The sequence below is a fragment of the Rhipicephalus microplus genome, chromosome 1 (genome assembly GCF_043290135.1).
Source record: "Rhipicephalus microplus isolate Deutch F79 chromosome 1, USDA_Rmic, whole genome shotgun sequence".
NCBI lineage: Eukaryota > Metazoa > Arthropoda > Arachnida > Ixodida > Ixodidae > Rhipicephalus > Rhipicephalus microplus.
The window spans coordinates 212,855,784-212,877,152 of record NC_134700.1 but is presented as its reverse complement, the minus strand read 5'-3'; the positions used below and the strand labels follow the sequence as shown (position 1 = coordinate 212,877,152).

At 45.6% G+C, this 21,369-nt stretch overlaps 1 protein-coding gene and 1 long non-coding RNA gene across 2 annotated transcripts in view; one reads left to right on the top strand and one right to left on the bottom strand.

Annotated features, from left to right (window-relative positions):
* Positions 1 to 5,266, bottom strand: part of LOC142806517 (uncharacterized) — a 484,058-nt gene extending 478,792 nt beyond the window's left edge. The window contains exon 1 of the long non-coding RNA XR_012894637.1: positions 5,128 to 5,266. This is a non-coding gene — a long non-coding RNA (uncharacterized LOC142806517). The remainder of the gene's footprint in view (positions 1 to 5,127) is intronic.
* Positions 684 to 21,267, top strand: LOC142806485 (putative sodium-dependent excitatory amino acid transporter glt-6). Its single transcript, XM_075891271.1, has 10 exons — positions 684 to 883; positions 1,677 to 1,947; positions 3,119 to 3,329; positions 9,316 to 9,358; positions 14,382 to 14,484; positions 14,862 to 14,988; positions 15,955 to 16,188; positions 18,716 to 18,910; positions 19,839 to 19,973; positions 20,593 to 21,267. The coding sequence occupies exons 1-10, from the start codon at positions 818 to 820 to the stop codon at positions 20,744 to 20,746; spliced, it is 1,539 nt and encodes a 512-aa protein (XP_075747386.1). The 5' UTR covers positions 684 to 817; the 3' UTR covers positions 20,747 to 21,267.
* Positions 21,268 to 21,369: the final 102 nt, after the last annotated feature.

The following is a 21,369-nucleotide window of genomic DNA, read 5'->3' as shown; positions in this document are numbered from 1 at the left end:
GCTCCGAACAACTCTGCTCTCTGAGTGTGTCGACTATTTGCAGTTTTACGGACATAGCCTATAGGTGCGCAGGGACCGACGAATTTACGCGATCATTTCTGGCCTTTCAAAGGATCCCGAGACAACCCCCGCTCGTTTTGCTCTTTCTGCTTCTACTACATTGTGCTCCGATTTCAGTGGTTCCCTCTTCTACTGGAGGAGACTGAATGAATTAGTTTCCCGCAGAACGCATTGCGTCTGTTAACCCGTGACGATAGTGCGGAGCCCACAGTGTTGATACAGTGGACGCGCGGCCTGCATAAGGTACAGCGCCGCTACGACCCGTCGGGGACGGCGTCTTCACTATCGTGATCGCAGCAACACCAGGAAGCAGTTGTACGGTAAACACGCGCACGAGAGGCCAGACCACCCGCTATCTGGGCAATTTTACAGAGGGCAATCTTACACGAGTGTAAACGAGCGGTATCTTTACAAGAAGTTGAGGGACTCGTGAACGCTCCGCGGTGCTTTGCTACCTGTGCCTGAAACTTCTGAAGAAAACAAAGTTGCCGTAGAGGTGCTTGCGACCTTGAGCGAGTGTTTGATGCAAGTTGCTCGACAGCTGAGGTTGAGGAGGGACATTACCGTAATGGTGACACTATCTGTATCACTGTAGTGTCTCTGAGCCTGCTGCGTCTAAAAAAGCTCCTTACCGGATGCGCTCTGTGCTTTGTGTGCCACGTTCAAGTGTTCGCGCACATTTGCGACTGCGAGACCTGCGTTTAACTTCGCCCACTGAAGGGAAGAGGCAAGCCGTAACTATCTGATCGCAAGTAACATGGACTCTGCAACTACTTCCACAATTGCCGATTCCTTCGGCGATCCGTCCAAACCGGCTTGCAGAGTGAGTACAGCGCCTTCATTCTCGTATCCCAGTATAGATTACCTTTTGTCGACTTTGCCTTCTTTTCGGCAATTTTAGTTAACCCTTTACAGTGAAACCCGAATACGACATGCCCATTGTACGAAAAAGTGGGCTGCGGGATCTATTTCTTTTGTCCAGGCTCGATGCTTGAAATTGTTAAATAATTAGCATACACCAACCTGTCAGATTCCATTTATTGTTTGCATTTTCACCTCAGGAATAAATTTATCACTCAGCTCTGTGCAACCACAGGTATACACAACATGCACAAACTACCTACAGTTGCAGCAGTTTGATGCGCTTTGAGAGAGTTGCACCGTTTAGAGGGTTTTCTAGTCGCACAACAATAATCGTCACCGGACTTGTTTGTGTTTACTTTTTTCAATATTGAGGACATGGCATTCTTCTATCAGGAATTCTGTCTCACGCTGATTGCCTTCACGGCGCTTGTGATCAGAATGTACCATACGGCTTTTTTAAAAGCAAGGATGCACAGACAAGATGGATGGCGGATATCGCTGTTGGACAAAAAGACTTCCCAAAGGGCGTAAAACTGTTTTGAGGGTGTATATGTCAAGCTCATTTCACAAGTGGAGGCTCTGGATCATCTCCTGTTCCTCTACAAATCCGCAAACAAGACTGAAAGTGTCAGATTGAGTTGAAAGGTATCTTTTTTCATGCAACATTTTTTTCTCAATTAGACTTATGAGCCGTCCTGATTTACAAAGGAGCTATTCACTTATTATCCATCTTCTCTTTTCGCCTGCTGCAGAGCGAGAAGCTGAAAATGGGAGAATACAGTTCGGCCCACATAGAAGTCCGGACGTTGCCATTGGCTGCGAGACTGCGCAAGTTCGCGAAGAAGCAGCTGTTCCTGCTCTCAACGCTGGCCGGCGTCGTTTCCGGCGTTGTGCTTGGCCTGGGTCTGCGCCACGCAAACCCCAGCGAGTCCAGCATTGTGCTGATCGGCATGCCTGGCGAGGTGTTCATGCGGAGTCTGCGTATGCTCGTGTTGCCCATGATGATCGCCAGCATCATCACAGGTATCTCTTCTCGTAGACATGCCGAACATGCTGCTAGCGATCATCGAACTTCCTTGATAGATTACGACTACGCTCACCCATTCTTAATTCCCCTTTTTTTTACGAAGTTTGGTATGTCTTGCATATGTGCTGCAACTGCTCCGTCTTATGCAAGTGTTGTGTGTGTGTGTGTGTGTGTGTGTGTGTGTGTGTGTGTGTGTGTGTGTGTGTGTGTGTGTGTGTGTGTGTGTGTGTGTGTGTGTGTGTGTGTGTGTGTGTGTGTGTGTGTGTGTGTGTGTGTGTGTGTGTGTGTGTGTGTGTGTGTGTGTGTGTGTGTGTGTGTGTGTGTGTTATCAAACCAAATAATAATACTAATAATAACACCTCTATTGAAGGTCAAACCGGCCCATTCTAAATGACGAGAGTCTCGCAAACTTGTGCGTGACAAGGAATGCTTTGCTCAGCAAAATAAAAAAAATATACACAAAGAGCAATAATCGAAATGTTCAAGCACTTAAAATATTTGTTTATGACGTCCTTGCTTGAGTTAATGTGCATTTGTAGAATCACTAATACAAACTTTGTTATTAAGCAGAACCAAAAGATATTTTAGACTTTTTTTTCCACCCCACTGCACACTTTTCGGCGTGACTACCATGTACTCGTATAGCCCAGAGCAGCACTACTGCTCAGTGTTCCATATAGTTTAGTTCTGTATTTCATACTGTACTGGTTATGTATTTCATGCATATACGAGAACATTGAGACTCGCTTACGAGATAGATGGGTCAGCTTAGTTTAGGTCAATGTTCAGGGACTCAATATAACGCGAGTTCCAGAAGCGATCTTCTAAAAACCAAGGTGATTCACGCATAGATAATTATTCGATCATCATTGCGGTAAATGTCGGTACGATTATAGGTTGCACGTTGTTGAAATTCAGTTGAGGTCATACTGCCCCCATTAATCCTCACGCACGTCATCAAATAGAATAAGATGGCGCACTACATCACTTTGATCATCCTACAGATCACTTCTATGATAAAATCGAATTCCTTCATTGAGAGATTCAGGTAAGCAAATTTTGAGTTGCTTCATTTCTCTCCCGAGGCTTTGTTTTCGTCACTAAAGTGTATTCTCGGCGTCTTTCCCCCCAAAAAAAACCTAAACATTAGACCGTCTTCTCTCGCAGGAAGCGCCAACTTGAGCGGCAAGGCTAAAGGCAAGATGGCTCTGCTCACTTTTTCGATCTTCATCAGCACCAGCCTTGTGGGTTCCCTCGTCGGGCTGGTGTTCGTGACAACGATTCATCCGGGGAATCCGGACCTCAAGACGGGCATCGACGTCGTAGAGGAGATCCGGGGTGAGCCGCAGATACTGGACACGTTCTTGGACCTCGTCCGGTGAGCGTCCCGTCAAGCTAGACAGCGTTTTCTGTCTCTCGATTCTTGTCTCGATAGCAGCACGAGCGTCAAGCGGCACTGTTGCTTTTTTTTTTTCAAAGCACTTCCAATCGCGCACTTACTTCCGATTTACGGGATCGCACTATTGGTGCCAAGTCCTAAAGAACAGTGCATCTGGGAGACGTTTCATTTTTTTCCTCCTCTACTTTTAAATAATGCTTAATGGTTCATTCATTTCTTTGTTGCTCTTTCCTTTCTGTTTTTTTCTGTATTTCTATTTCTCTTTATTGATGTTTTTTTTCTCTATATTTCTTTTTGTTTCTTTCGCAACATATTTTTTTTTCTCTATCCTCCTCTACGGACCACTGGTTACGGTGTTCGGCTGCTTACCTGAAGATCGTGGGCTCGATCACGGTCGCGCGGCTCTTATTTCGGTGCAGGTAAAAGGCTACAAGTGTGTGATGTCAGCATACGTTAAAGAAAACCACGAGGTAGAAATTTGCGGAGCCTTCTGCTACGGGTTTCTCATAAATCATATCGAGCTTTTGGGACGTTACACCCCAGATAATATTCTTCATCTTTTTTTTCCTTCTCTTTTGCGGAAAGTGTTTTCAAAATATGTTGCTGACGTTTAAAATATCCGCAAGAAATTAAGGTCATACAAATAGTTATGATCGTGCTGTACAAAATTAACGCCACCAAATTTGAGGTTTTGGTCGAATTTATTCGCTACGTCAACGCGTTCATAAACAGGGAACTCGCAGAGACGAGGGCGATCAACATAACAAGTAGTCTACGTCCGAGAAATTCCTCAAGTGCATGCCGCCTAAAGCACTTACCTTATTACAGTGGCAGGTCGATAAAGAGGTTCCTAATTCACTATTACCGTCGTAGTTCATTATAAAAAATAGTGTTAGAAAAGTTCGAAGAGAAAATACAGAAAGCTTGACAGATAACTTTAGTTTTGTGGCACTTCAAAGACCAAGTTTGAAGCCGTAACTTCGAATACCAACCTAATACGACTTTTAAAAGAAAAGCGGGGGGTATGTAGAATGTTTTTAACAATGCTCCTATACTGCCACATAGTCGCGTTATTTTACAGCGAGTATAATAAAGTATGCCTAAAGTGGGACATTTGTCGAAGCACTAGAACCGAAGCGAACCGCATAGATTGTGTCGCGTCATCAGCAAGCTTCGAGTATCGTTTTCGAAGAAATAAGTCGGGTAGCTAGAGTCACTGTTTTGCACTTTCGAGGTGACAATATTTATGATTACGAACGACCACTACGAACACGTCCAGTGTGTGCGAAGATTAAATCCGGAGTCGTGGTGCAACATTATCACCGCTGACATCTGTAGTAGAAATTCATGCTAGTTTTTTTTTCAACTGCGCAGCATAGATATCACGAAAAAAACACGTTCCGTGCATTCATTATGACAATATGTTAAGCGTGTGTAAGAAAAACACATTGCCCCGCCGCGGTGGTCTAGTGGCTAAGGTACTCGGCTGCTGACTCGCAGGTCACGGGTTCAAATCTTGACTGCGGCGGCTGCATTTTCGATGGAGGCGGAAATGTCGTAGGCCCGTGTGCTCAGATTTGAGTGCACGTTAAAAAACCCCAGGTGGTCGAAATATCCGGAGCCCTCCAGTACGGCGTCTCTCATAATCATATGGTGGTCTTGGGACGTTAAACCCCGGAAATCAATCAATCAATCTGTAAGGAAAACACGCTGAGCGTGTATAGAATACTGAAAGCTTTAGTGAACCTCTAACAGCGGGTTGCTTCACAATTCTTACCTGAAACTGGGCATTAATTCGTCCTCTTCGCTTCTTTTCCTCACTTGGGCAACAAAGGCTGTCAATGGTGGTCGCTTTCAGTTGGATTTACATGGCACACGGAGTTCGATGGTCCGGATTAACGCACCACGTGGCAGTTAGGCACAGCACAGTAGTTGCGTGTTTGTCAAATGCAAACGTGTGGGCGCAGCTTCATTCGGTTGAAAATGAAGGAGCAAAGCGTCGCTTTTCATTGTTTTGGTGCCACCCTTTGTGACTGTATTCTCAGGCACAGGGCACGCACATGGCCATGGACCTCCCATTTAGCGTATAAAAGCGGATACGGCACATGCCCCACTGATGGAGCGCGAACGAAGGGCACCGCACCCACAAAATGCGTCCGCTCTCAATAATTTCACTATGCCTTACCGCAGAACACGACAGCATAGCGCCCGCCGCACAACCGGGCCGAACTGAGTCGCGTATCTCACATGATACCGCACTGGTGCACCATCTTGCCTTATCAACGCTGTGATCTGAAGAACCGATTGACACAGAGCCGAGCCACGTGGTTGTTCAGTCGTTGCATGTGAGTGACGGAAAGTGTGCTGTCTGCGCAGAACTGCGTAGATTTCGTTCGGGGACCGGCCTCACACGCACACATTCCACATGCATGGCAGCGTGCGGATTCGGTGCAGGCTCCGTACAACTATCGGGGTGTAACTTGATAAGACAGATGCTTGGGCTAGTTGGTGATTGGGAATCAACATATATTTGCACAGCGCAAGACGAGTACTTACGACGTAACTACAGAAGAAGAGACAAGGACGGAAAGGGCGCAGAACAGCGCTCTTTCTGTCCTTGTCTCTTCTTCTGTAGTTACGTCGTAACAGCTCGTCTTTAATATGTTTTAAATATATTATTGGGGTGGCTTGAAAGTACTTCACCATGTTCCACGTTTTACTTTTTTGTTGGCATTCGTATTACTCGGCTGTTTTTTGTCAATCTTTAATCTCTCCTGAACGTAGCTTGCTGCCGTAATAACATTTACGGCCGAAAAGGGATATGATTATGAGAGATGCCGTACGGGAAGGCTCCAGAAATTTCACCACTCTGGTGTTCTTTAACGTGCACTGACATCGCACAGTGCATGGGCCTCTACCATTTCTCTTCCATCGAAGTGCGACCACTGCGACCGGAATCGAACCCGCGACTTTCGGGCCAGCAGCCGAGCACCGTTCCATCTACAGCACCGTGGCAGACCGGTTAGCTGAAAGTAGTGAGACCCATTGGGAGCACGTCTTTCAGCAATGTACCCAATCGTGCACAATATGAACGGTAACACACGAGCGCGCGGCAAACAATAAGGTTTGAATTTTAAACCTCCTTGGTGGCAAATAACTTCGAACCCGACGTTGTACTATCCGTGGTGGCGGCTGACAGGAGGGTAAATAATGCCACGGTTCTGCAGCATACCCCACCACGGTGGTCTGGTGGCTAAGGTACTCGGCTGCTGACCCGCAGGTCGCGCGATTGAATCCCGGCTGCGGCAGCTGCACTTTCGATGGAGACGGAAATATTGTTGGCCCGTGTGCTCAGATTTGGGTGCACGTTAGAGAGCCCCAGGTGGTCCGAATTTCCGGAGCCTTCCACTACGGCGTCTCTCATAATCATACGGTGGTTTCGGGACGTTAAACCCCACAAATCAATCATCTGCAGCATGTAAACATTTTGGCTCCATTTAACATCGGCCCTCCTGTCTCGCTGTACTCCATTTTCATGCACCAGGTGCAATGCCGTGGAAGCTATGCCAGAAAATCGGCCAGCAAATTGTGTAAGTTCGCGCATGAATTTCGCGTTTGTAGAAGTGGCCTTCGTGATTGGCTCTGGTTACGCGCTAACCGTCGAAGCACCGATACGAAAATGATGAGATGCTAAGTGATGCACGACAACGTGTTGAAGGTCGCGTAAATAACGAGTTCACGAAGCTTCTTCATTTAAAGGGGCTCTGAAACACTTCGTGAGCATGATCAGAAAACGCTGTCGATCGGTTGTAGAGACTCTCGAGAATACGCGAGTCGAATATTATAGCCCAGCACGGGGCCTAGAATTCAGAATAAATTATTAAAGTCAGCTAAATATTGCTTTCTTTTCTAACGACAAATGACGGAGGGAGCTAAAATAGTACTCATAAAAGGCCATCTATCAGCCATTGGCTGATTTAAACATGGTACGCTTGGTCATTACATGTATCACCACGAGAGGCCTTGACTTGTCTACGCGTGTACGCGCGATCACACTGAAAACGCTGCGTATTCGAAGAAAAAAAAAAGAAAAAAATGCTGAAAATGATGAGGTGCGCGTGACGTATTTTCTTTGCCCATGATATATCTCCCTCTTTAGCTTTCATCGCTTTTGTTGGGTCTAGAGAAGAGAGAATGCGATTGCGGAGTGCGATAAGTTTGCGCAACTCCGCTGATGTTGGACAGATTCTTAAAATTTTAGCGGTGCTGAATTCGTGAGGCAATAAGCTTTTTTAGGGAATCCATTCCATGTTTACTTAAAAAAGTGTTTCAGGGCCCCTCTAACACTTAATCTAAAAATAGAAAAGTCTCATTGCGGGCAGTAAAATCATTTAAATGTTGCTCGGCGTGAACGCATTTACCACAAAGAGTCTTTTCTCACTCTCATAGCGTTGCCCCTGGTGCGTAAAACTGTCTATGATGCTGATACAAAACGGCAGCTTATTGCGTGTCACCGGCCACTGGAGACGATAAGGCGGCCAAACGAAGGAGAGCGCGTTCGTGTGCTGCGCAAACTACCACTGTATACTTGTTTCTCTCCTCGTTTGTTCGCGTGTATGTTTGTCACAAAGCGAAATCAAAACACATCAAAACATAAACAAAAACAAAAACGGTGCTGCTCTTTCCTGAGCCAGAATTAAGCCGACAACAGTTGCTACTACTGAGAGCCCTTATCTGGGTTATGCGTTCTGCCGGTCGTAAAAGACTCAGACGCGTGACGGGAGGGGTGACCGCACAAGGAAGAGCGTTGTCCTTTCCACTTTATTTTTTACAGCGCTATCCAAGTCAAGGTTGAATTAGGGTTTGAGGCTATTTGCCACGCACTCGCATCATCCATCCCCCTCAAGCTCCACGCAATAGTATATACATAAATACCTACAGTTAAGGTGGACATCATGACGATGTTGCAATATCGATGATAATAATAATAATAATAATAATAATAATAATAATAATAATAATAATAATAATAATAATAATAATAATAATAATAATAATAATAATAATAATAATAATAATAATAATAATAATAATAATAAAATAATAATAATAATAATAATAATAATAATAATAATAATAATAATAATAATAATAACTGGGGTTTTACGTCTCAAAACCACGTTTTGATTAGGATTTTGATTAGGAGGGACGCCGTAGTGGAGAGCTCAGGAAATTTCAACCACCTGGTGCTCTTTGACATGCACTGATATCGCACAGTACACGGGCTTCTAGCATTCCGCCTCTATCGAAAAGCGACTAGCGCGGTCGAAATCGAACCAGCGACCGACATACGAGTGCCATACTCCCTACTACACCGCAGCGGACGTTGTAATATCAAATAAACTGACTTTGCGTTCTCACTCTCAGCCTTTCTGGTTTTTTTTCTTTTTCTTGTATCATGTATATATTATACGCAGCGAGCAATGGAAAGAAAAATGGTAGGTGTAACCTCAAGAGACAAGAAGAGAGCAGAGTGGATTAGGGGACAAACGGGGGTTAAGGATATCATAGTTGAAATAAAGAAGAGGAAATGGACATGGGCCGGGCATGTAACGCGTAGACAGGATAACCGCTGGTCATTAAAGGTAACTAACTGGATTCCCAGAGAAGGGAAGCGGGTTAGGGGGAAACAGAAGGTTAGGTGGGCAGATGAGATTAAGAAGTTTGCGGGTATGAATTGGCAGCAGTAAGCACAGGACCGGGTTAACTGGCGGAACATGGGAGAGGCCTTTGTCCTGCAGTGGACGTAGTCAGGCTGATGATGATGATGATGATGATAATGATGATGATGATGATGATGATGTATATATTATGACAGCAGCGGACCTCTGTCATTTATCGTCGCTTGTAAATGATCACAGACACCCGCCGTAAACGTTTTTCTTTTTTTTTTCTTCACTTTCAGTAACGCATTTCCAGAAAATCTGGTAGAAGCCTGCGTTGAACAGGTAAGCGCTTGTATTCTTCCCAATTACAAATAATGTTTTATAACCGAGCAACCAACACCTCATGGGAGATTACGGTTAAGTACGTGGCTATTTTCACAAAAGAATTGCTGATATCTTGAATAAGCATCAAACGCAGAAATGTTTATGCTTTACTTCCTCTTACACTGATAGATTAGCTTAGTTATTTAGTTGACTGATTAGTAGGGTATAACGTCCCAAAACCACCCTATGATTATGAGAGACGCTTAGTTATTTAGTGATTATCAAAGATATTACCATGTCTCATGTGAGCGTGTCAGTGATTAATGCTACAGTGAGTGTATGGACGCACGCTGTCACGCATGCATTGCTAAGAAACAAAGCGCAGCTTTAAAGACGTCATCGAAACAGAATATTTTGTTATTGTTGTTATAATTACGAGAATAATAATCCATACTTTATCACTTAAAATAGTTCACTGAAGATCCCTCGTTACTAAAACAGTTACGCACACTTTGTACTTCCATTTTACCCAGAGATAGCGCACACAGTAAATCATACGAGCATCATAAGCTTCAAGCACCATTGACCTCTCCGTATAGCCAATATTCTTTGTTACATTACCATACTTCGATCGGGCAAACATAGCAAGACTAAGCAGCACAAAACTTTTATTTATCAGGAATTTGTCGAGCTTCCATAATTATTCGCACACTATTACCGGATATAAATGAATATTATTTAACAACATTGCTATTTAGCTGACATATCAGCAATCAGACATTGTGCACACAGAAGATGAACAATAAAGAAGTGGGCTGTGCTGTTCGCTGTGCGTGCGAACAGACCTCCATCTTCGTCGATGCTATACGAATTCGTGTAAATACAATTTGTAACTAGCCACGCCTCGTGACATCTTTACGTAACATATTTGTGGGGGAGGGGCCAAGTACTACTCCGTAGTAATCGCGAAGCTCCGCAGCGACCGTATCAACGCTGGTCCAACCGTGTCCCAGGTTAAACAACCATCGTCTTCACCACCTGCCCTTCCCGTGACTTCTTCCTACGTCGTTATAGCTAATGCTCGTGATCCGGGTGTTTTCTTTTTTTTCGATCAGGATGACGTTGACATTGACAAATGGATCAATCTTTATGATGGGATCAGCGCCAGCTATAACTGGGACCCCACCCTTATACTTGCGAAAGTACTTCTCCATCTCGATGGCCCACCGCGGGTATGGTTCAAGACACACGAAGCTAAGATTACAAGCTGGGGCCCTTTTAAAGGGAAGATACGCGACCTTTCTGGCAACACCGTTAGACGGCAGATGGCTTCACGGAGTAAACTGGCGGCTCGTTCACAGACGTCGACCGTGTCGTACGTTGCGTGCATTCACGACGCCATTGCCACATGCCACCATATTTAGCGAGCACATGTGTGAATCTGAGAAGGCATTCTTGTGCTGAAAGGCACAGCAGCCGATGCATTGAATCTTCTGGTTTTTATCAACGTTGGCACCGCCGACGCTATCATCAAAGAGCGCCGGTGGTTTGAAGAAACCAAGCGCCGCCGTACTAATCTCTGCAATTCACCCGGCTGGCCAACACGGCCACAAGCTCATCGTGACAAGCCACCCGCCACTCGCCCACGTATGACGTCACAAGCATTGTGCGTCGGGACATCGAAGCCGCCTATCCGTCTCTTATTCAACCACCCGTTTTCTCAAGGCACGCCTCTGACCCACAACAGCCATCAGTGGCATTCATTCAAGCTATGATGAGGCAGGAGTTTTCAAACATCGGTCTTCAATCAGCGTGTTCCTTGACTCGTCCAGAAGTCCGGCCTTACTCCCCTGGACACGCTCGCCGTTCACCTCCTACAATGTCCTTGGAATGGCTAACCCTTCGAGTTGGCGAACACCCGAGCCTGCCACAAGCCTGGGCATGTTTTTTGCTATTGCCACCGCCGTTGATCAAACCCACCTCGTCAGACATTCTCTACCCCTACTTATATGGACCCTACGACCCCTGGATGTTCAGTCACGTTAGCCTCCCCTTTCTACTCGTCGTCATCTCACGAGCCTCTCCCCGTATACGCTTCTTCGCCTGCTCGCCGCTACACTGACAAACCTTCGTCCGGTCGCCGCTCTCTCGCTCCCCGTCGCCGCCATGCCGCCCATCTCGCTTTCAGCGGCCTCGTCGTTTTCCCTCTCCGAGCTTCTCTGGACGATTTCAGCAAGAAAACTAGGTATTGCAGCGTCTGAAGGTGAATCTGCAATACCAGCGACACCCGAAATTTTTTTTACTGACGCTTTTCACTCACCACAGCCTGCTTGAAGTACAAGTGGATCATGTTCCTGTGGCCGCCCTTATTGCCACCAGCGCGCACCTGTCTGAGCGCGCTCTGCACTGCCCCTTGCAGAAGATTATGACGCCGCTTACGACACCGGCAATACGTGTTGCCGATGGCGGTACTGTACAGGTAATTCAAATGTGCACTGCCCGTGTCAGCCTTGCCTGCCTTTACACCGTGGTCCTTTCTGCCCTTCTAGCTTGTTGCCCTCATGGCCTCATACTTGGCTTTCAGTCTCTTTCGGCACTCTCGGCCTTAGTTTACTGTTCTTCTCGTGCACACAGTCTCGATCTTCCACTCCCCGCCGACTACTTTGAAAAGCCCACCAGTAGCTTGAGCCCAACCACTGTCGTTCGCCTGCCACCACGAGCCGTTACGTACCTGTCTTTGCCATTCGCTCCTCCCGTTCCTCACGGCGAGTACATCGTGACGCCGAATATTGACGTTCGACTGACGCGCAGTGTTACTGTGCCCCATACTATCGCAACGATGGCGGATAACTGTGTGTTTCTTGTGCTCCTTAATTTAGGCTTCAGTCCTCAAGTGTTGCCCTACCAGATGTCTCTAGCCCAACTAAGTGCCATAACAGATGACGATGTCAGCATTGTCGCTGTATCTGCTCCTGATCAAAGTGCACTCTCGTGGCTACCCAGTTCATACGATGCTATTTTTCGAAACATGATTGGATTGGACCTTTCGTCTTAGCACTGCCGCAAAAGCTATGTCTCGCGGAAAGCTTCTTTCTTTTTCAGCTACAGCTGGATTTCTTTCTTTGTCAGATGCTCTTGTTGGAGGCGCTATTTAACGACTTTTCTCGAGGGGGGAGCCTCGAGAAAGAATGAGTGTCTTAAGATAAGAAACTGCATCCTGTCCGTCACTGGGCGCCCCGCACGCCAAACCAAGCACTGCGCCGTGCTCCCGACCAGGCTGCAGAAATTAGGTGCCTTTACCTCATCTAACCACTACCACCACCACCCCAAACGAGCGAGCCGCCACTTGCGTCCTCTGAGGCAATCGGGGAACGACATTTTAGCACTTGTTTGCGTGTCAAGGCCGTTTTAGCGAATGTGCCCGTTTCAAAAAGCTGTTACAGTTTTGTTGCGAGGCAGGCTTCATTCACGCGACCATAAAAACTCGTGTTGGGATTGGTTATCCTCGACTTGCCTGATTAGTCTACGCACCCGTGGATGCTGGAGAACCTTATTTAAGCTGCCACTCGGGCCCTTTTTGGGGTGAGTGGACTCGGGGTCAACAGTGCTTCTCACCATCGGAGACCAGTCATGCAATCCGAGGGGTATGCCATCATTTTCCATGTTTTGTATTTGTTACTTAATGCATTGTGTAAATTTAAGTTGTATTAGATAAATAAACCCCCAATGAGTGCTCCCCGAAATCATCGTGTCGACTTGTCAATGATGCCTGTGCGGAATCGCTCCCCCACTTCTTCGTCTGGATGGTCATTAGATGTGTCTAGCTAAAACAACCCCCAAGTTTCGCTACACCAGGCTGACGCTCTCTGTCAGGTTTTCACCTCATGCAGTGCATTTTCGACATCCATGATCGTCCCTTAGGCCAGACTAATATTGTCACTCACTGAATCATCACTGGTGACTCTGTGCCCATTCACCGTCGGCCTTACCACGTGTAATTGTCCGAGTGAGAAGTCATTCAAAAAGAAGTGACCAAGATGCTTACGAAATACATAATCGAACCATCATCTAGTCCTTGGGCATCCCCCGTGATATTAATAAAGAAGAAAGATAGCTCAAGGCGTTTCTGCATTGATTATCGGCACCTCAAGGAAATTTCCAAGAAAGACGTGTGCCCTCTGCCACTCATTGACGATGCACTTTATTGCCTGTATGGCGCCACATATTTTTCCTCTCACGACCTCCTATCTGGCTACTGGCAAATTTCTGTAGATGACGTGGATCATGAGAAGACTGCATTTGTTATCCTCGGCGACCTTTACCGATTCAAGGTCATGCCATTTGGTTTCTACAATACTCCAGCGACCTTCAGGAGAATGATGTACATGCTCCTTCAAGGATTTAAATGGTCGACATGTTTTTGTTGCTTGGACCACGTGATCATCTTCTCACCTACCTTCGCAACACACCTTCAACGCCTTTCGAACATTCTATCCATATTCCGGCGGGCTGGCCTGCAGCTCAATTCCTCGAAAGGCCACTTCAATCTTCATCACATTATTGTGTTGGGCTTCTTGTTGACGCTTCCGGTGTACGACCAGACCATGGACCAGATCCAGTGAAGGTACGCGTTGTAACGAACTTCCCAGTTCAACACTCTGTCCATGATGTTCGCAGTTTTTTGGGCCTGTGCTCCTACTTTCGGCGGTTCGTGAAAAACTTTGCGGCACTCGCACGGCCACACAACGACCTTCTCAAGCAAGACGTCCCATTTTGTTAAAACCCTCTCTAAGCTGACGCCTTCTCTCAGCTAATCACCGCTCTTACGCCACTACCTAAACTTGCACATTTTGACGCCGATACTACAGAAGTGCGCACAGACGTGAGTGGTCACGACATTGGTGCTGTTTTGGCGCAAGCTATCAGTTCATGGTTGTTCATGCGACCAAAAAAACGTATACGCAGTGAAGTTAATGCAAGTCGTAGTTGTTTTTTTTACTGTAAGTAAATGTTTTCACTGATTTCGTTTCTTCGTTACCAGGGTTACACATCGTACGAGCGGAAAAATCTCTCCATTAGAGGAGAGCCATCGAAGGAGATCCTTAAAAGAAAGTGGTCACGAAGAGCCGGTACCAACTCTTTGGGTGAGTGGTCATGTGTCGTTTAGTATTGACAACGCTATCATCATCACCGCATATCGCCATGTTTAGTGCGTGGAAAAGTTGCTTAATTCATAAGTTACTGCTTCAATGCAACAAAGAATCAAAAAATACAGTCGCTAATTTCACACTTTTTAATTTGAAAGATCAGATAATGCGTACGTCTTGTGCGGCTCTGACTAAAATGTGCATCATGCCAGCAAACTGTCGCTTGTTTAATACTACTGTCGTGTATTAGTCACATGACTAATACATGCTGTCATTAGTAGTATTAACTGTCTGCCTAACTAGTTGTGGAGTGTTTTTTAGTAAAAAAACTTGTACATCACTCAACGGTTTCTCACATTTTGCATTCATTTCAGGCCTTATAGTCTTTTGCGTCGTGTTCGGTGGAGCCCTAGGCACACTCAGGCAGCCAGTTGATATACTCAAGCAGTTCTTCGCAGCTTTGGATGCAGCCATCATGAAGATCGTCTACCTAGTCATGTGGTACGTGAAGCACCATGGTCGCTTTAGCTGCGTTCTTCACAAGAAAAAAAAAGCTTCACTAAATATACACATGCTTAAAGCAAGCAATCGCACCAAATTTGAAGCACAATCACCCAGTCATAGCTTAACTGCTAATGGCGCATTAGGCTGCGTAAACATGAACCATGTGCAAACAGCTCTGGGTTCACGAGCTCGCCACTCTTCGCGCCTCTATGCTGCCTTTATTAAACTGCGTTTTTAAATAGAAAAAAATGTAAACCACACTGCAACAAATATTGAAACCAGATAAAAGCGCCTAACAAGTGAATCAATCCATTTAATCAAATGTATCTAAAAATAACATACACTTGAGGACTAGTTCGTCGCTGTCCCTCAACGGAAAGGTGTATAACAGCTGCATCTTACCGGTACTAGTCTACGAGCCATATGTCGACGTTTATGAAAAGGGTTCAACACGCATTGAGGGCGGCGCAGCCAGTTATCTAAAGAAAAACTATCAATATAACTTTAAGGTACAAGAAAAGAGCAGAGGGGGTCACGTGACAAGCGGGTGTTAAGGAATCTTTAGGCGAAATCAAGAAGAATAAATGGACAAGGGTGGGGCACATATAGCGAAGGCAAGCGCTGGTCATTAAGAGTAACTGATTGGATTACAATCAAGTTCGTTAGGCAGACACATAAAGTTAGGTGGACGGATGATATTAGGAAGTTCTTCACCGTAACATGGCCGCAACGAGCCCAGGACATGCTGTATTCTTCTGTGCCCCTCCCCATGGTCGTGCTCAGGGTCATTCCTTGGGGGATGCAGACCAGTGTTGCATCGCAGCTGGAGGCGAGAGGTGGGGAAGGGTGCACTTGTGTAGATTGGGTGAGGGCCAGTTCAGGTGAGGCTTGATGGGTGCAAATACCCCTTTTTCACCCACCCCCCTGCCGACGCCGATACCCATTCCTATCTTTCTTCTGCAGGATGACTCCTGTCGGAGTGATGAGCCTGCTGTGCGCCCGCATACTGTCAGTGGCGAGCATCGTGACGCTTTTCCAGCAGATGGCGCTGCTCATCGCCACTGTGCTGTCGGGCCTCGCCGTCGAGCTCTTCGTGGTAGAGTGCCTGCTGTACTTCGTCGTGACGAGAAAGAACCCGTTCCGGTTCCTCGGGGAACTGGCGTACGTCGCAGTGTGCGCCTTCGTCACAGCGTCCAGGTACGTGCAGGCTCCGCTTGCCTCAGTCTAAAACGGTACAACGACCACGGCGGAGAGCAAAGGAGAAACGCGATACAACTTTCACTGAGCAAGTGAAAGCACGCTACTTGTAGGGTCGACTTATCGAATGAAAGAGATAACTTTTTTGATAAGTACTTTTTGAAGGGTTGCGGTGCGTTAGTGTGGCTGAATCTCCAATCCCGAACGTCTGTGGCCTTTGGCGTACGATGGGCTCTGTCGTCCTATATAGCATGATTATGGTCGTCCTCGTGCATATCGTCTGGACAGTGCAGCCTCACATAGCTCCAGTGTACGCTTTAGTACGGTTGGAGATGTCATCCTTTGTCGGTATCTTCATGACGTATGGTACAGAATATGAATTTGGCTCCACACCATAGGTAAGGGGATCTAAACACGGTGGTTTTATCTCGCGACACCATGACACGTTGATGAGTTTCTTATGCACGTGGGGGATGTTGGTATGGGATCCATCTTTTTAAATCTCTTGCAGTAATAAAGTATCGCTTTATGGCAGTAGTGACGAAGCATACCATAAGTGCCGATGTTGTCGCCTACAAACAGAACGTTCCATACTCTCTCCACCAAAGGACCGATGGTAACAATCCCCTTCGTCCATTAGCATGCAATATTTGTGTAAGCATGCTACGTCTAGCCCTGACCACGTAAGAAAGCTTCATCAATGACCACAGCAGCTGAGAGGACATACCTGTGAATTCCATGTTACATGCCTGACGTTCTTAGAGACATGCTTGAATTGGTCTTATGGACCTTAAGCAATGTCGTATTTTACTTCATTTCCTTCCCTTTTTTGTTACTTTTCTTCCTTACGATCACCTTTCTATTATTTTTTAATCTCCTCACTCCCTTTCCTCACCACAAGGTAACTAACCGGTCTAAAAACCACCTAGCCTCTCTGTCTTCGAGACATGCCTTTGGCTTGAGTCGTCATGTACATATTTAGTTTTTACGAGTGGCCTATAATGGCAAATAAGATTCTTGCTTGGCTCCAATCAGTGGCAATTCGTCTTTCGTCTCACTCTACTTTTCCTTGGACCTCGAGAAAGTGTACTACACTACAGTGACATTTACAAAACAGAACTCAGTGTTCCCAAAAACACAAAATCTGTATGACTCTTATTTTGCACAAAAAACTCATCTATATGCTGTTTATATTCTTTGCTCTCAGCTTATACAAGATATTGTCATGCATGTTATATGCTGTTTATATTCTTTGCTCTTAGCTTATACAAGATATTGTCATGCATGTTATGCTCCGCCGCGGCGGTCTAGGGGCTAAGGTACTCGGCTGCTGACCCGCAGGTCGCGGGATCGAATCCCAGCGGCGGCGGAAGCATTTTCGATGAAGGCAAAAATGCTGTAAGCTCTAGTGCTCAGATTTGGGTGCACATTAAAGAACTCCAGGTGATCAAAATTTCTGGAGCCCTCCACTACGGCGTCTCTCACAATCATATGGTGGTTTTGGTCTATCTATCTATATATCTATCTTTATATATATATATATATATATATATATATATATATATATATATATATATATATATATATATATATATATATATATATATATATATATATGTTAAGTGACTTGTGCGAAATCCCTCAATGCAGACGTTTAATACTAGCTGTTTTCACTTCACCAAAGGATAATTCCTGCCCCTCAGTGGGCGTTATTCCAGTGATCCTCTTGCTGGTCATGAACTGCTTTGTCACCCAAGATTTATGGCAAAAAAACAGTCTCCCCTCACGATGGCGTCAAATTTTATTGCATAAACTTGAGAAACTCCTGCAGTCTCGGAACGCGTGAATAAGGCTAATGGATTAAATGTTTCTCGTCATAAACTAGGTCCTTCCCGCTTGTATTACGTATCTGAACAGTTCATAATTCTTCGCAATTTGCAAATGCGCCCACCATTTTCCCGTTTCCATCAATGTAACGTCAAAGCCTGAATGCATGTATCACTCTTTACTTTCTGCACGCAATGCTATACAGCATTTGGGTCGATTCATTTTTTTAAAGCTTATAACATTCTCCTTTGACAATAACGTTATTTTCTTCACGCGGGCGCACATTTCGGGTGCAGTCGCTAATCCTCGCACGTTGCGAAGCGTAGTTTAGTTTGCAAGTATTATTCTGTGGACGTGAAGGGGACAGTTTGTCCTAGGACCTTCTGAATTACTTCTGGGTAAGCATTCTTTACTTCTAGAAAACCAGTGTAGCAAAGGAAAAACTATGCTAGCTCGAAAAGATAATATACGCCATGTTCTGCAGATATTGCGAAAGAACGCACAAATCAGCGCGTGGGTATTAACGGGAAATTGGGAGAATATAACAAGGCTATTGCCAAAGTGTGCTCTACATGAAAATCGCAGCGATATTGTTTCCACCCTAATAGTATACATGTCTCACCAGCTTGCCCAAACCGAAGTACTTCGTCGTGAAACTTCATTCATGTCAACTTTTGCATGTCTACTGCACATCGTGCAGCGCCCCGGTGATGCCGCTGTCGCTAAAATGCCTGGAAGAAAACTGCGGCATAGACAGACGCGTCACACGGTTCGTGGTGCCCATCGGCGTCACCGTGAACATGAACGGCACCGCGGTGTTCATTACGGTCTGCAGCATCTTCATCGCTCAGCTGAACGGCATCGTCCTGACTTCGGGAGATTACTTCGCCATCGTGTAAGTACCTGCATGCAGCGGCATCCATGCAGTCCACGTTCTTATTTTCGTAACATTTCGGGCCACATCAAGTTTGCTGGGTTCACTACTCTTGACTCCTTCTTCTTAAATAGGGTGAAGTCTCGTACCTTACAGTATCTTACCTTATTCTGAATCACAACATCACAAAGAAAGAAAAAAAATCTACTCAAAGGTTTACCGTCAGGCCTCTATAAAGCCGCTCCATGGAAGAGCGAAGTTCAAATGTTGTCCTGAATCTAGAACAACGTGAAGAACAGCCATCTATGAATTAATGACTGAGCAAATAACTCTCACTACGGAACATAGTGAGTATCTTCGAACAAGTTCCTCTTGGCCGAAGCGTGCACTCTCGAACTACTTGTATACACCCGCTCTGCGTTAACGCGTGTGAAGAAATATAACTGTCTACACGACCACAGTCGAGCGTATAGGATGACTATCTGTGTGATAACATTGACAATATTAGCCTGTGTACAGGATGCTGCTAACACTTGGCTTCGATGAGAATAAACTAAGCAGTACTTGTTCCTTCGCGGGGTGCAAGAAACCACTTCAGCTCGACTCACAAACCTTTCTGCCTTACAGATTATTTCCCGAACAGAGAAACTTGATGAAAACATAGAAAACATAGCTCTAACAATATAAAACACTTCAAGTCGCGGGATCAAATCCCGGCTGTGGCGGCTGCATTTCCGATGGAGGCGGAAATGTTGTAAGCCCATGTGGTCAGATTTGGGTGCACGTTAAGAACCCCAGGTGGTCGAAATTTCCGGAGCCCTCCATACAGCATCTCTCATAATCATATGGTAGTTTTGGGACGTTAAACCCCACATATCAATATAGAACACTTGCTCTTAGAGCGCGTTCAAACTATTTGTGACAAACAGACAATTTTATTTTTGTGCAGAATTTCAGCAACAGCTGTCAGCGTGGCCTCAACGTCCGTTCCTAGCTCGGCACTGTTTCTCATGGTGATGACTCTATCGGTCATTGGTGCACCGGTTAGTGACGTCAGCCTCCTGTTCACCGTCGAGTGGCTGCTGTAAGTACTTACGCCATTGCATGCTCCCGATTTGCGGTGAAGTTCGGGCCTTCGTTATTCGGAATTTGCGATGAAGTACAGGCTTGCTTACCAATTTGTCCAATGAAGTGCACGCCCGTTTATACCAATTCCTCCACACAAAGGTATCTTAGTAATTTGCATCTTTCGAAAACAGCACTGTTGTTTTTCAGCCCTAGCATCTCTATAATTAAATATACGATGGTTTTGGCACGTTAAACCCCAAATATCAAATAATTATTCAATCAATCAGTCAATTAACGTCTATAGAATGAAATAATATATCGCACATTCTAGTAAACACTACGAAATGCGGACTTTACTTTAACACAGTCGCAATTCACAACAAAAGTACTACATTTGCGTAAATTGTCCACAAGAGCTCATGCTTAGCTGGGAACCATAAAGGCGACCCCATTACATGCTTACAGCACCGAATACGTCTGAACACTTTTACGGCGACCTAATGAAACAGCTTGAAATTGGTACTAAGCTTTCGTAGTTGCACGCTATAGCATCAAGGAAGGACTACTAACGCAGAAGAAACGCGCAGCAGCTAATACTATGCTTACCTTATGTACACACTTGTTCTCTAACGCAGCGATCGTGCACGGACGACGAACAACTGCCTGGGCGACTGCTTCACCTGCGCCTTGGTGGACCACATCTGCTTCCGGAAAAAGACGTCGGAGCTCAGTGAGGTGGTCATCGTGCACGACGAAGCGAGCGAGAAGCTTCAGGACTCGGCCTTGTGAAGGCCGACGTCGCAATAGCGCCGCGACCTTGTCGACCCGTCCAAGTTGTGTTTTTCTCTACCCACTGGTAGCCGTCACACTTAAAACGGTAGACTGACTCTGCCCTTTGGCACGTGACCACTTTCTAGAACTGGTCTTTCGCACATTGTTCGGACATTCTGGGAACCATTGTTTCTACCTAGTAGTGTGCGTGCTCACAGTGTTTTCGAAACACCGGAGCACGACTGCCGTGATAGCTTACAGCGCTAGAAACACCACGCCCCTCTATTTTCGAAGTGCAGCGCTCACGGCGACATCTTGTGTCCGTTAAACCACGTGGAAACAGAAACGATTTCGTTATTTCCTTCTGTCCCTGATGAATGTATGTCACGTGGTTCTTTACGCATTTGTCCAGGAGGACTTTAGGGTGAAATTCATTTTCTTTTTCCTCTCAGTCAATCGTATTGGTCGTCAGTTGATAGCCATCATCAAATGGCGCCAAATTTCTTCGTTGTTGACAGTACACGTTTTCTGCAAGTGCCGGCCACTCTTTCAACGCTACGTGTCTGTACTTCGCAGTTCTTTGGGCTCTGCGAAAGTGCATGCTTTTTTTTCTTTCTTTTTTTATTTAACCCAGAGCCATT

Excerpts from the sequence above, each read along its gene's own strand:
- LOC142806485 (XM_075891271.1), top strand. The coding sequence starts at position 818 with ATGGACTCTGCAACTACTTCCACAATTGCCGATTCCTTCGGCGATCCG. Across the intron at positions 9,359-14,381 it reads TAGAAGCCTGCGTTGAACAG|GGTTACACATCGTACGAGCG; the intron begins GTAAGCGCTTGT and ends CTTCGTTACCAG. Across the intron at positions 16,189-18,715 it reads GCCTTCGTCACAGCGTCCAG|CGCCCCGGTGATGCCGCTGT; the intron begins GTACGTGCAGGC and ends CACATCGTGCAG.